General features: G+C 37.9%; 1 protein-coding gene across 8 annotated transcripts in view; it reads left to right on the forward strand.

Annotated features, from left to right (window-relative positions):
- Positions 1-12,482, forward strand: part of LOC100116365 (dynein heavy chain, cytoplasmic) — a 631,875-nt gene that overhangs the window by 258,160 nt on the left and 361,233 nt on the right. For all 8 annotated transcript variants that reach the window (XR_004228365.2, XR_004228366.2, XM_031933441.2 and 5 more), the window contains one exon: positions 5,414-6,560. Coding sequence is in view for 6 of the 8 variants with exons in the window: in XM_031933441.2 (XP_031789301.2) it covers positions 5,414-6,560 (1,147 nt within the window). In the remaining 2 variants the exon portion in view is untranslated. The remainder of the gene's footprint in view (positions 1-5,413; positions 6,561-12,482) is intronic.

The raw sequence follows: 12,482 nt of genomic DNA on the forward strand, positions 1-12,482 counted from the left end.
TTCAGTTTAAATTAAATTCAGTCATTTTCTATCATAAATCGTTTTTTCCGGGTTTAAAAGTGGCTCGTCCCCGTAAGTCACGCACAATCTGATATTATATTATTGTACTTACTTTTGGTTAATCATGCTATCTGCTCTGCTGCTAGTGTTGTCAGTAACAATAGATCAGTCGTGTGGAGGCTATTTGTAAAGTAATAACTTGTAGCTTCGATAAAGGACTTTTATACGATTAGATCGATTTCTCGATTTAAGGTGGGGTTCTACCAAATATTTCGACTACCAAAAAACTACAACTTGAAGTTTGACATTTCCGTACATCCCCCACCCATCAAGGTGATTAGGGGTTCAGGATTAAACTCGTCTTCTTCATTCTGCATCGTCCAGCCGTCTGCTTCCTGCCGCATCGTCCGGCCGTCTACTTTGAGCAGCATCGACTGGCCATCCTCTGGACAGACTCAACCTCGACACCTACGTTTCTCTGCACCGGGTGAGCGAGTCTGGGCTCAACTCAGTTACCTACGTTCCTCTGCATCAGTCCGAGGAGCGTTTTGTATCTATTACCTAATGGCCTTCGTCTAGCAACAGTTTTACTCAGCTGTTTTGCCATATCCTTCCCTTCTATTCTCTTTGTCTAACCTTTCTAACCTTCTTGATAATAGTCCTTACGTAGTTCTTTATTGCGCACCAGCTATCTTTCGACGCTAGCATAGCTGTCATCATTGACTCAGGGGTCACCCTAGCCTGAAGGTACCGCTCGAGTTCCTCTCGTTTCATTTCGTATCGCGAACAGTTGCAGAAGACATGCTCCGCATCTTCGTTTGCTTCCAAACATACTGAGCAATTTGGATTATCCTCTATCTTGAAGCGCTGTAGGTGGGCTCGAAAGCACCTACGTCCGCTCGTGTGTGTGTGCGTGTGCGTGCGTGTGTGCGTATGTACACGTTTATATCTCAGCTTCTAGTCAGTGGATTTTAACCCACCAAGTCTCATTTTCTTTGTTTTTACTAAAACATTGTGGGAAAAAGTCCGTATACATTTTGTATACGCGTTTTTGGTTTCTCCTAGAGGAAGCTTTGTAATAGTAAAATTTCGAGTTTGTTCAAAACTTCACTAGAAAATACTTTTCGGTGTGTGAGAAGTTCAAATTAAATGTTTCTAGAAAATGTCCGTATGGATGTGTGTGTTTCTTTTTGATTTATGGAGAGAGAGAGAGAGAGAGAGAGTGAGAGAGAGAGAGAGAGAGAGAGAGAGAGAGAGAGAGAGAGCGAGAGAGAGAGAGAGAGAGAGGGGTTAAAGGCAAATCCATTATGGGCGATATGGTACCGAATGCTACCACGTTCGTGGGACTCTCACCCACTAAACCCTTCGCTACCGTTAGCTTTTAACTTCCAACGGCAACAGAATCCTCTTCGTCCTCCTTACCGACCATAAGTAAGTTGGACCTAGCTCTTTTTCCTATATGACTTCCCCGCGCTGACACCGTTAAGTATTGCTTCGCGGGGGGGGGGGGGGGGGCAAAAGGATTCTACGCCCTCTTCTAGTTAATGTGGTCGTTATCTCGTATTCTTCTTTCTGCATCTTTCGGGCGTCTGCTTCTTACTGCATCGTCTGGCCGTCTGCTTCTTGTCTGCTATTGCCATCTTTCCAGGGTCCTGTTTTTTTTTCTCCACCGTGTCCAAGGCGCGCCTGAATACAATGCAGCTGCCGGAGCCAGCTACATGTTTGCAGCCTTCTTCCTTTTGTCCATCCCCTTTACAGATAAAACAGCTCGCTTTCATCTGGCATTGTGCCATGCAGTGATCGGCTCCTCCACACTTAAAGCAGAGGGTCGATCTATCTGCACCATTACACTTGTCCTTACAATGCCCAAAGCCTAAGCACATGTGCCATCGCACAACCTCTACATGCTTCCTGATCCTACAACTTACAGCACCTCGGCCTCTCTCTTGCTCAGTATCACTATGGCTATTTTAAGGCCCCTCGTGTTTGGCCTTAATAAGGTCACCCTTCTACCATTGTCTAGCTTTCCCAGGGCTCCTTCTATAGCTGCTCTCACCTTTTCTTCCGTAGCTTCCGGGTCCATGTCCCTTATTTTTAGGGTGGCCTTCTATTTTTCCTTTTTGACCTGTCCAAGGCCCAGCACTATTCTTTCTACTTCCGCAGTAAACGCTGTCCTGTCGGACCCTCTTCCTAGTTTTAGGAGGACGTCTCCGCTTCTTGTTAGCTTGACTCCCAGCACCCTTCTTTCTGTGGTGTCCGGGTTTACATCCCTTCGGATTTTTCCTATGACTTCCGCGTACGTCCTGTTTTGCCCCACTTTCACTAGTATTCCTTCTGGATGCTTGTTTTTGTTGGACCTGGCTTTTGCCAATTGCTCTAGTGCATTGTGAGGGACTCTCGGGGTGAAAGTTTCACGTTGCATTGCTGTTCTCTCATGTCGTTGCCTCTTTCTGACATGCTCTTCTCTTCAGGGCTATTAGTCGGGCTTCCACTTGACCTCTTGCTTCCGGCACTAGCTAAGACCGCGTCCTTAAGGAGCCGTCCTTGCGCACCTCTCCTCGCTTTCTGTCGTTTCTCGTGTCGCGCTTGATAGTAATCAGCGGCATCTTGATAATTTTCCTCTCCCAAATTTCCTTTTTCGTGCATTTCTCTTATTTCCTCTAACAGAACTTTAAGTTGTTCGGCCTGCTTTGCTATACGTCCTACATCCCTCGGTGCGGACTGGCAGTCGCCGATAAGTTCGTCTTCTTTTATCTCCAGCTTTCCTATGCACTCCTCTTCTTCATTACGCATTTTTATGTCTTTTTGCCGAGACTCTCTGTATTCTGCGATTTGTTTCGTTGACGAGTTGCTGTCTATGCTCCTGGCACTGACATAGCTTGTTACAAGAGATTCTCCTCCTAAGCGAAGCTCTGGCACCTTCAAGAGGGACGTACTTTTTCCTATATCTTTTCTAGCTCTTTCATCGCCTTCGCGAGGCCCGTTTTAATCGGCCCGTGCACGTTGGTTCTACCCTCGGCGTATTTAATTGTGTTCCTGATTGTATCCTTCTGGACCGTCAAATGGTCTCCTTGCATAGCCGGATTGGGGGTTTGGGTCCCTAGTGACGACGGGCCTTGCTTTACCTTCCCTTTCCTTTCTTCTCTTCGCCTCGTTTCCACGAACTCGTAAGTCCTCCCCCCCAGAAACCATGGAGCCAGAGCCGGCCACCGGGGCTTCAACCCAATCGGAACCGTTGAAAGGATTCGACTCAGAGGTCTGATCCGTATGGGGTAGTTTTGTTGTTAACTCACTACTCATGCTTGATTTGTTTTTGGGGTTTCTTCCCCTAGCCTGTTTGGTCCACGGAGCATATTTTATTTCTGCTCTACTCTCCGACATGTTAAGGAAACCTCCACGCACCGGTAAGCATTCCCCTATCCGACACCAAGGGGATGCGCCACATACGGGGTATCGGCATCCCTGCTTGGGATGTGTGTGTGTTTATGTGCGCGTGTGTGTATATATGTGTATGAATACCGTAATATTTCTGGAACTACTACGTCAATATCAATAAAATTTGACATGCATATATATTTTTCGATTCTGAATTCGGGAAAAACAGTTATTTTTTATTTTCTCAAATATATATTTTTTATGGCCATTTTTTGATTTCTGAAAAACACTATTTTGCGTTTTTTTTTCTATCGTCCCATTGTTACAAACAATTCAGCTATAAAGCATTTGAAAGAGAATAAAATTATCTACTTTTCCTCGTTTGGTGCTCGGGATCCATTGCTTTGTTCGACGGATAAAATGAAAAAGGTGATTTTTTTTAAATATATCTCTCTAAAACTAAACATCATGACCTCGCGAAAAAAATTATGTCGATAAGCGACCTGTCAAACTATATCCCATTAAAATTATTAGTGATTTGACTACTTATTTTTTTAGTAATAAATCGAAAACTGAAAAAAATGAGTTTTTTTTGTGCCTCGATTATGGACGCAAAAAGGCCTTATTGCACTTGATATTCCAGGAAAAAATAGATATTTTATGTGTTTCAGCTAAGTTCATTGCACAACTTTCAATTCCCTATGGTTCGTAAAATATTAAGTTTTGAATTTTTTTCGAAAATTTTTTGATTCCTTATATCTCTAAAACAATGTAGTCAAATGCTTCAAACTTTAATTTGGCGATTCACCATAAAAAAGCTATCTACTGCTAAAATTTTAAACGATTTCGTCGGGCGGTTTTCAACTAAAGATCTAAAATGTGAAAATGATTTTCTCGAAAATTGCGCGAACGACCTATCTTACGAATAGCCTGTTGTTTTCATTGTTAGGTTGGTTAGGAACAGATGTAAACATCCTTGAATTTCTGTGAAAAAAAAGTGACGACAGTGTTCGTATTCTATAATAAAAAAACAGAGGGGTCTGCAAACTTTTTGACAATGAACCATCTAAAACTTATATTAAATTTTGTAGCAAAAGCCGCCTCATACATCAGCAAGTAGATATATAGATATATGAAAACAATATTCTATTCATTGGACCTATAAATTTAGTTGGAGGAAGCTACTTGCCAATGAATTGGCAGCGGTTTTTTTATAGTGATTTTTTAGTTTTGATATTTCAGTTTTTTTCTAATAAAGTTATTGGAAAAGTTAATAAAAGTAAGTTGTTTAATATGTACCTGAAAGAGAATAAAATTACCTATATTTTTACCGCGGAAAATTTATATTATCGTTCGTCGTTCTTTTATTATACACCATTAAGCGCAATTTTTTAAAATTGTTTTTAATTGAAAACTAAATGTTGAATCTTTTCAAAAACAAACATGATTATTGAAAGTTATTACGACTATATTTTACTTAAATTTTAAGTTATTTTATGGGACAGATCCTGAGAAAAACATCAAAAACTGAAAAAAGTCGTTTTTCTACGTGACGCGATAACTGGAGAAAAAAGCAATAATCAAGTTCAAATTTTGGATTTAGTTAGCATTATATAGTACCTTGATTCCTTTTTTTGGGCTGTTTATAAAACCAGTTAGTTTCAAAGATATTAAGGGGGAGTAGGGGCTAAAGCTTCGCAAATGCGCCACGGGGTATTTAGTATTTCAAATGCCAAATAAAAACTAAAAGTCGGATTGACCTTCTCTTTCGGTAGTATGATTCACTATGGCGGTGCGCTCATTATATTGATGGAATTTCAAATTAAAAAAAGTTAATAAGTAAAATTGGGGTTTGAGGTTGGCGCTGCAATTACGTAAACACACGTAAATACCCGCTTTTATTTCACAACTTCTAGAAAAACTAAAAGTTTTGGTAGAATGATTTCCTTGAAAAAAAAATAATAATAAATATATATATATATAGTTAAATAGTTAATCTTTTTAAATAATTAAAAATAACTAAAATATTTGTTTGCAGGTTCTTCAGCTATATCAGATTTGTAACTTAAATCATGGTCTCATGATGGTAGGTCCCAGTGGATCTGGTAAAACGAGTGCTTGGCAAGTTTTACTAAAAGCATTGGAAAGATATGAAGGTATTGAAGGAGTAGCTCATGTAATCGATCCAAAAGCCATTAGCAAAGAAACACTTTATGGAGTTCTTGATCCAAACACGCGAGAATGGACTGATGGTCTTTTTACGCACATTTTACGAAAAATTATCGATAATGTTCGAGGAGAAATTAACAAAAGACAGTGGATAATATTCGACGGAGATGTTGACCCTGAGTGGGTAGAAAATCTTAATTCAGTTCTTGATGATAATAAACTGCTTACTTTACCTAATGGAGAACGTTTAAGCCTTCCACCAAACGTAAGGATAATGTTTGAAGTACAAGATTTAAAATATGCCACATTAGCAACAGTTTCTCGATGTGGAATGGTGTGGTTTTCTGAAGATGTATTATCAACTGAAATGATTTTTGATAATTACTTGTTGCGTCTAAAAAATATTGCTTTGGATGATGGTGACGAAGATAATATTGTAAAAAAACCTATAGAAAAAGATGATGCTCTATCTCCAACATTGTCAGTTCAACACGAGGCTGCAAATATCTTACATACTTTCTTTTCACCTGATGGTTTAGTGGTAAGGTGTTTAGAATATTCAGCGAAACAGGAACATATAATGGATTTTACCAGATTAAGAGCATTAAATTCACTCTTCTCTATGTTAAATCAATCACTTCGAAATATTTTACAATATAATCACTCTCATTCCGATTTTCCTCTACCTAATGAACAAGTAGAGCGATACATTACGAAATCGCTTATCTATGCTATATTATGGAGCTTCACCGGGGATGCAAAATTAAAAGTTAGATCAGATTTTGGTGATTTTATTAGATCTTTTACTACAGTACCTTTACCATCACAAACAAATATTCCAATTATTGATTTTAAAGTTGACATTCATGGAGAATGGCAACCGTGGAGCAATAAAGTTCCACAAATTGAAGTTGAAACTCATAAAGTAGCTTGTCCAGATGTTGTTGTTCCTACCTTGGATACTGTCAGACATGAAAGTTTACTGTACACGTGGCTAGCTGAGCACAAACCATTAGGTAATAACACTAATTTTTCCTAAATTAACAATTATATTGCCTGAATTTATTTAATTATTTTATAGAAAATAGTACAGAGCATTGAGCATATCGCCGCTCCCAACGAAGACTAGCACATTTCAAATTACTTACGTAGAGCAAGATATTTCATTTCCGGCTACGAACAGTAGCACTGTTCAAGCTTTTGCTGCAAACACTAGCTTTTTTCACAATTATTTCGCGAAGAGTAGCATTGTTTCTAGGGCACTAAGCTAACACTAGCGGTTTCTAAACTTGATTTTTAAATAATTGATAATATTTATGAATGCCAAGTGCGATAAATAATAACATTCACATGCAAAAAGTCAGATAGTATAAAAATTATTAAATTACTATAAGTTTTTCACATATTAAAAAAAGCATTAGTTTGAGCCGTAAATCGTGCTACTTTTCGCGGCGAAATGTGAAAAGAGCTAGCCTTTACGGAAACAATCAAATGTACTTCGGTGCGAATTCTACAATGTACTACTCTTGATAGGGAGTGATGATATACCTTGCAATGGTAAACACAGTTATTTGTTTGCAAGTCTAGTATTACAAAGAAATTACAAAAATAATACTTAATGTACATTATGCAAAAAGGGACTACAGTCATAGATTATTTCCGCGGGTGGATTTAGTAGAAATTACCCAAGTTAGTTTAGTTCAGTAATCACCGGAAGGAATGATCTACTTTAGTCCCGTGTTGCATTTTGTTTAAAATCATGTAACTTCTATTACAAGGTTCATCTCATTACCAAACTTGGCATGCTCGAAGCTCTTGTCATAAGAAACAGTTTTACCATTGAAAATCCGAAATTTCCTCCACCAAAGCTGAGCACTGGGCCCGTATAGTTTATATTCTAATACAGCAATATGTGACAAGCTATATGGGTCAAACTTTTTTTTTCATATTCTACAAGAAATATGAAAAAAAGGTATGTATGCTTGTATTTCGAGTTATAAGCCATTTTAGTTGTCAGAAAAATTAAAAATTGAAAAAATCTCAATTTTTGATATGGCCATAACTTGGAACTGGGGGTACTCAGAGGTCCGAAATTGTTTTTGTGTTCTTTTGGGAGTAAAGTGGACTAGTATACCAATTTTCCCATATATATATTTCAAATTCAACTTGAAGCCCTTACCTTTTATCTTGCTCCTTACTTTGAGGGAAAAATAGTCTATTAACCCATTTCTTCCCAAGCGGACATTTTATAGTCGATTGGTTTTTCGCCTAGAAAATTGTCAAAAAAAGAAAGTAATGATAACCAAAAGCACTTTTCTTGTGTAAAATTTTCCGCTCTTTCCAAATCCGGAGTCAGAATTTCGGAATTTTCATCGGAAAATTTCAAAATGGCAGTTTGAATCTGGTGAAAATTCAGAAATAAATTTTTCAACATTTTAACATGCTTATTACAATTTGAACGGTTTCAACGAAATTCGTGATACAGATTCATAATGCAAATGATATTATTGTTGAAACATTTGATTTTTGCGAATTTTCCTCCAAGATTTTCCAAGATGGCGCTTGTGACATCATGAAATGACCGCAAAACATATTTTTTTTTAAATTTTTCTAATTCATACCAAAATTTGTATACTTAGGTTTTTGAGGTGGCTGATGACGAATCTGGAATAAGATTTGGAAAATTCAAAATGGCGGATCCAACATGGCGGACATTTTTTTCAAAAGTCAACCGATTTGGGCCAAATTTGACTTCCAGGGGTTTTCGGGGTCGCTGATAACGAATCTGAAATCACATTTGGAAAAATAAGCATGGTGAATTCAAAATGGCCGACAATTTTTCTAAACGTCAACTAAGTGTGATTCAATTCTGAATATTTGCTTTTGAAATAATGGCTTTTGGTGGAAGAAATTATTCTTTTCTTTTAGTGTGGTAAACGTCGAAAGAAATTGAACAAATTCATTCGTTATCAGCGACCCCGAAAACCCCGGTAAGTCAAATTTGGCCAAAATCGGTTGACTTTTGAAAAAAATGTCCGCCATGTTGGATCCGCCATTTTGAATTTTCCAAATCTGATTCCAGATTCGTCATCAGCGACCCCAAAAGCCCTGGAAGTCAAATTTGGCCCAAATCGGTTGACTTTTGAAAAAAATGTCCGCCATGTTGGATCCGCCATTTTGAATTTTCCAAATCTGATTCCAGATTCGTCATCAGCGACCTCAAAAACCTAAGTATACAAATTTTGGTATGAATTAGAAAAATTAAAAAAAAAAAAATATGATTTTTGCGGTCATTTCATGATGTCACAATCGCCATCTTGGAAAATCTTGGAGGAAAATTCGCAAAAATCAAATGTTTCAACAATAATATCATTTGCATTATGAATCTGTATCACGAATTTCGTTGAAACCGTTCAAATTGTAATAAGCATGTTAAAATGTTGAAAAATTTATTTCTGAATTTTCACCAGATTCAAACTGCCATTTTGAAATTTTCCGATGAAAATTCCGAAATTCTGACTCCGGATTTGGAAAGAGCGGAAAATTTTACACAAGAAAAGTGCTTTTGGTTATCATTACTTTCTTTTTTTGACAATTTTCTAGGCGAAAAACCAATCGACTATAAAATGTCCGCTTGGGAAGAAATGGGTTAAGGGGATCTAACCTTAAAATTAAAAAAAAATGAGATATTGAATTATATTGTTATATAAAACATGTCTTCAAAGGCCAAAATTCCCAATTTTCATTATTTCACTCACCGCAGACTTACTTAAGTTTTGGGCTTCGAAGGGCACTTTTTCTTTATGGATCTACTTTAAACACATATGTTTATGGAGTGAATGTGGCAATTAAAAAAAAATTCAATTTAAAAAAGTTGTCTACAATTTGATAAAAAAATTTGTTTAAATATTTAGAAAATGAGTTACTATTACAATCTACAACTTTGTCTCTCATTTTTTCACAGTTATCTTAGGCACCTTTTTTGTAGTGTTTTAGGAAAATTAGCTACATCTGCATATGACAAACTAGCTGTGGCACTTTCCTTTTGCTTCACTATAACTTTTTCTTTCAGCATTAGATTTTGTTCTTGTAATTCACTGACCAACTGCTTCATTAAAAGATTTTCAGTTATTGCCAGTTTGTATTTCTCTTCAATGTCGATCGTCTTGAGCTGTTACTGATACTTCATTTAATATTTCTTTTCTAACTTTTTCTGATTTTTTTAGCTTTATTTGAGCAATCAAGAATCTCGTAGAGTCGCTTATATCTTTTCCTTCGATCTTAGAGGTTATGTCTCTGTTGCTGTGTTCTGGACAGACAATCAGGTTCCCACTGGTGACTTTAAAATCCGAAGATTTTTCAACTAGACAGTTTATGTGATATGCTGCATCGCATATAATACATACTACTGTTGTTGTACTTTTCTGATCGCCATTGTTGCCTGGTCTGCTGTGGTTGCGCTGCTCATTAGTGTATGCCGAGTTGCCACTGCCTGTGTTAATGCGGATTTGCCTTTTCTTTGTTGCGCATACGCGCTCATCACGCTTTATGTGGATCTGCCTTCACGGCTCGCGGTTAAGTTCGCGCTGTATCTTCCGCGGCCGACTTCGCATGTATTTATCAACGAGACTCGTGTTTCGTTGCAAATTTTATTTGTATGGCCGTATTATGCTAGTAACTATGAGTAAATAAACGAGCGAAGAGTGTGTTAAGATGTTTTTAAAACTAAATATTATTTTCTTACTATAAGTTTACTAAAACTATGCATCATTACAAATAATGAACATCTCCTGTGAAATAATTCGGAAGCCTGTTTGACAGTCCAATATACCTCGGGCACTAATCCTTTTCATTGCTGTTAATTATACTGTAAGTAAAATCTAAATTTGAAAATTTGTATAATAACAGTTGAAAATTCAAATTTTTCAAGCCTTTCCAGCTAGAGTATAGTAGCACAAAGAATATATGGTGCCAATTCGAGTCGTCTACTCTTTCAAAAGACGGTAGGCGAAAAACCAAGCAAGAGGACGAAAGAGAGTCCTTGCTCATATTTCCGAACGAAATTGAAAATGAGTCTTCAGTGATGGTGACGCACAGGCGCATCGAGCTCTTCCATCTCTTTCTATGAATAGGCTTTGGATGTCCTGGTGCTTTTGAGGAATACTCAATTATAGCATCTTCGTACAGACTACTAGCATCCTACCTAACGCCGCGATCGCGCTTTCCCGTATACCTACAGTCCCTTTTAATTCTTTGTATTGCAGTTTTGAACAGATCACCTTGTAATGTCCCATGTTTATATATATATGTACAACATATGTGTGACTGTATTCGTGCACTCGCACAGAAGACGTATACACGACCGACGATAACAGAGCAACGATTCACATGTTACAAAATACTTCGCGCCGACAACCAGAGAGTTCTTTGATCTGCGTGTCAGCACTTTTCGCGCGCATACGACCTCAATACGTATGATACCGACTCCTGGGTGGGGAATGTTTGAATTGGATTACGATTATCTTTACTACTTAAATTTTACAACTGCTTGCATCGGCATCGAGGCTTTAAAAACCCCCGAATCGCTCCACGCAGGGCCTTTTTGCTGTTAGTGTTTAGAGCGTGCCAAATCCGTCCAACACCTTGGGAGCGTGCTAAATCTGTCCCTTGGCACAGCACTCACTGGAGAGCCCTTTGAACTCAGATCTATACCGCAAGGATAACTACAAGCTAAGGACCGGCGAGCGGAATCTCCAGCGATAGCAAAAGCAGCTGATCGATGAGTATAGTAATTTTATACTGCTACGAGAAATCGTGTAAGCCTAAGTCCAAATACCATTTGTCTTTCTGCTAAGGTGACAACGTCATCAAGCGGGTGACTAACAGCGATAATTGTTAGTTGCTGAGATTACTTATAAATACGACTAAGAAAATAGAATAAAAGTCCTAAATTCATACGTGTATTATGCGTATTCTGTACGTATGTGAAGTGCTCTAGTCCAGCCAAATAAAAATATAACAATCATAACAATTGAAATCCTTGTGTTCTTCATCATAAATAATAATTAAACCTAATTTGGCATAAATAAATTTCTCATCAGCTACGAGGTCACAACATGCAGGCAAGAGTTTGGTACCCGTTGGCAAACTATCTGCTTCCACAAACAAGGTAAGAAGAGCGGACATAACGCTGAGTCCGCAAGACAGAGAAGTGTCACGACTAACTTGCGTACAACGACTGCAAGTAAGAGCAGACACGCCAACGTCCGCAAAAGAAAAATAGCCGCAGACAGAATACTGCCTGTGCATCAATCCTCGTCCGCATTAAGAATGAGAGAGCGGACAAGCGGACATGCTAGAACTTGCCTTCCGCGCGAAACCATGGTAACATAAGGATCTCGAGCGGAAGGCTAGTTTTACTTAATTCGATTGTAGAACTCCGTGCAGCCCGTCCTTATATAAAGTACAGTCCTTACAACCTAAACATTTTATTTCTTTAAAATTATGCATAAATAACCATTTAAATGAAATTTAACCAGAGAATTTATTAATTTAATTCGAGAATTAGTTTATTTTTAATTTTTACTACTGTAACCAAAATCTAATATACCAGCTGAACTACTTAAATATGTGGGCACCGCGCTTACCTCCAAAATTTTTGAACTAGTATGTGCTATTTGGAAAAATGAAACAATACCAGAAGAAACTGGAAAGAATTCATCATCATACCGTTTTTTAAAAAGGGAAATAAGACAGAGTGCAATAACTACCGGGGAATCTCACTTTTTGCTACCTGCTACAAAGTTCTGTCAAACGTAATACATGCCAGACTCACATCATTCGCGGAAGATATAATAGGAGATTATCAGTGTGGATTCCGGCATAACAGGCCAACGAGCGATCAAATGTTTACTACAAGACAGTTCTTAGAGAAAAAA

This window comes from Nasonia vitripennis, unplaced genomic scaffold, assembly GCF_009193385.2.
Source record: "Nasonia vitripennis strain AsymCx unplaced genomic scaffold, Nvit_psr_1.1 unplaced0251, whole genome shotgun sequence".
NCBI classification, from domain to species: domain Eukaryota; kingdom Metazoa; phylum Arthropoda; class Insecta; order Hymenoptera; family Pteromalidae; genus Nasonia; species Nasonia vitripennis.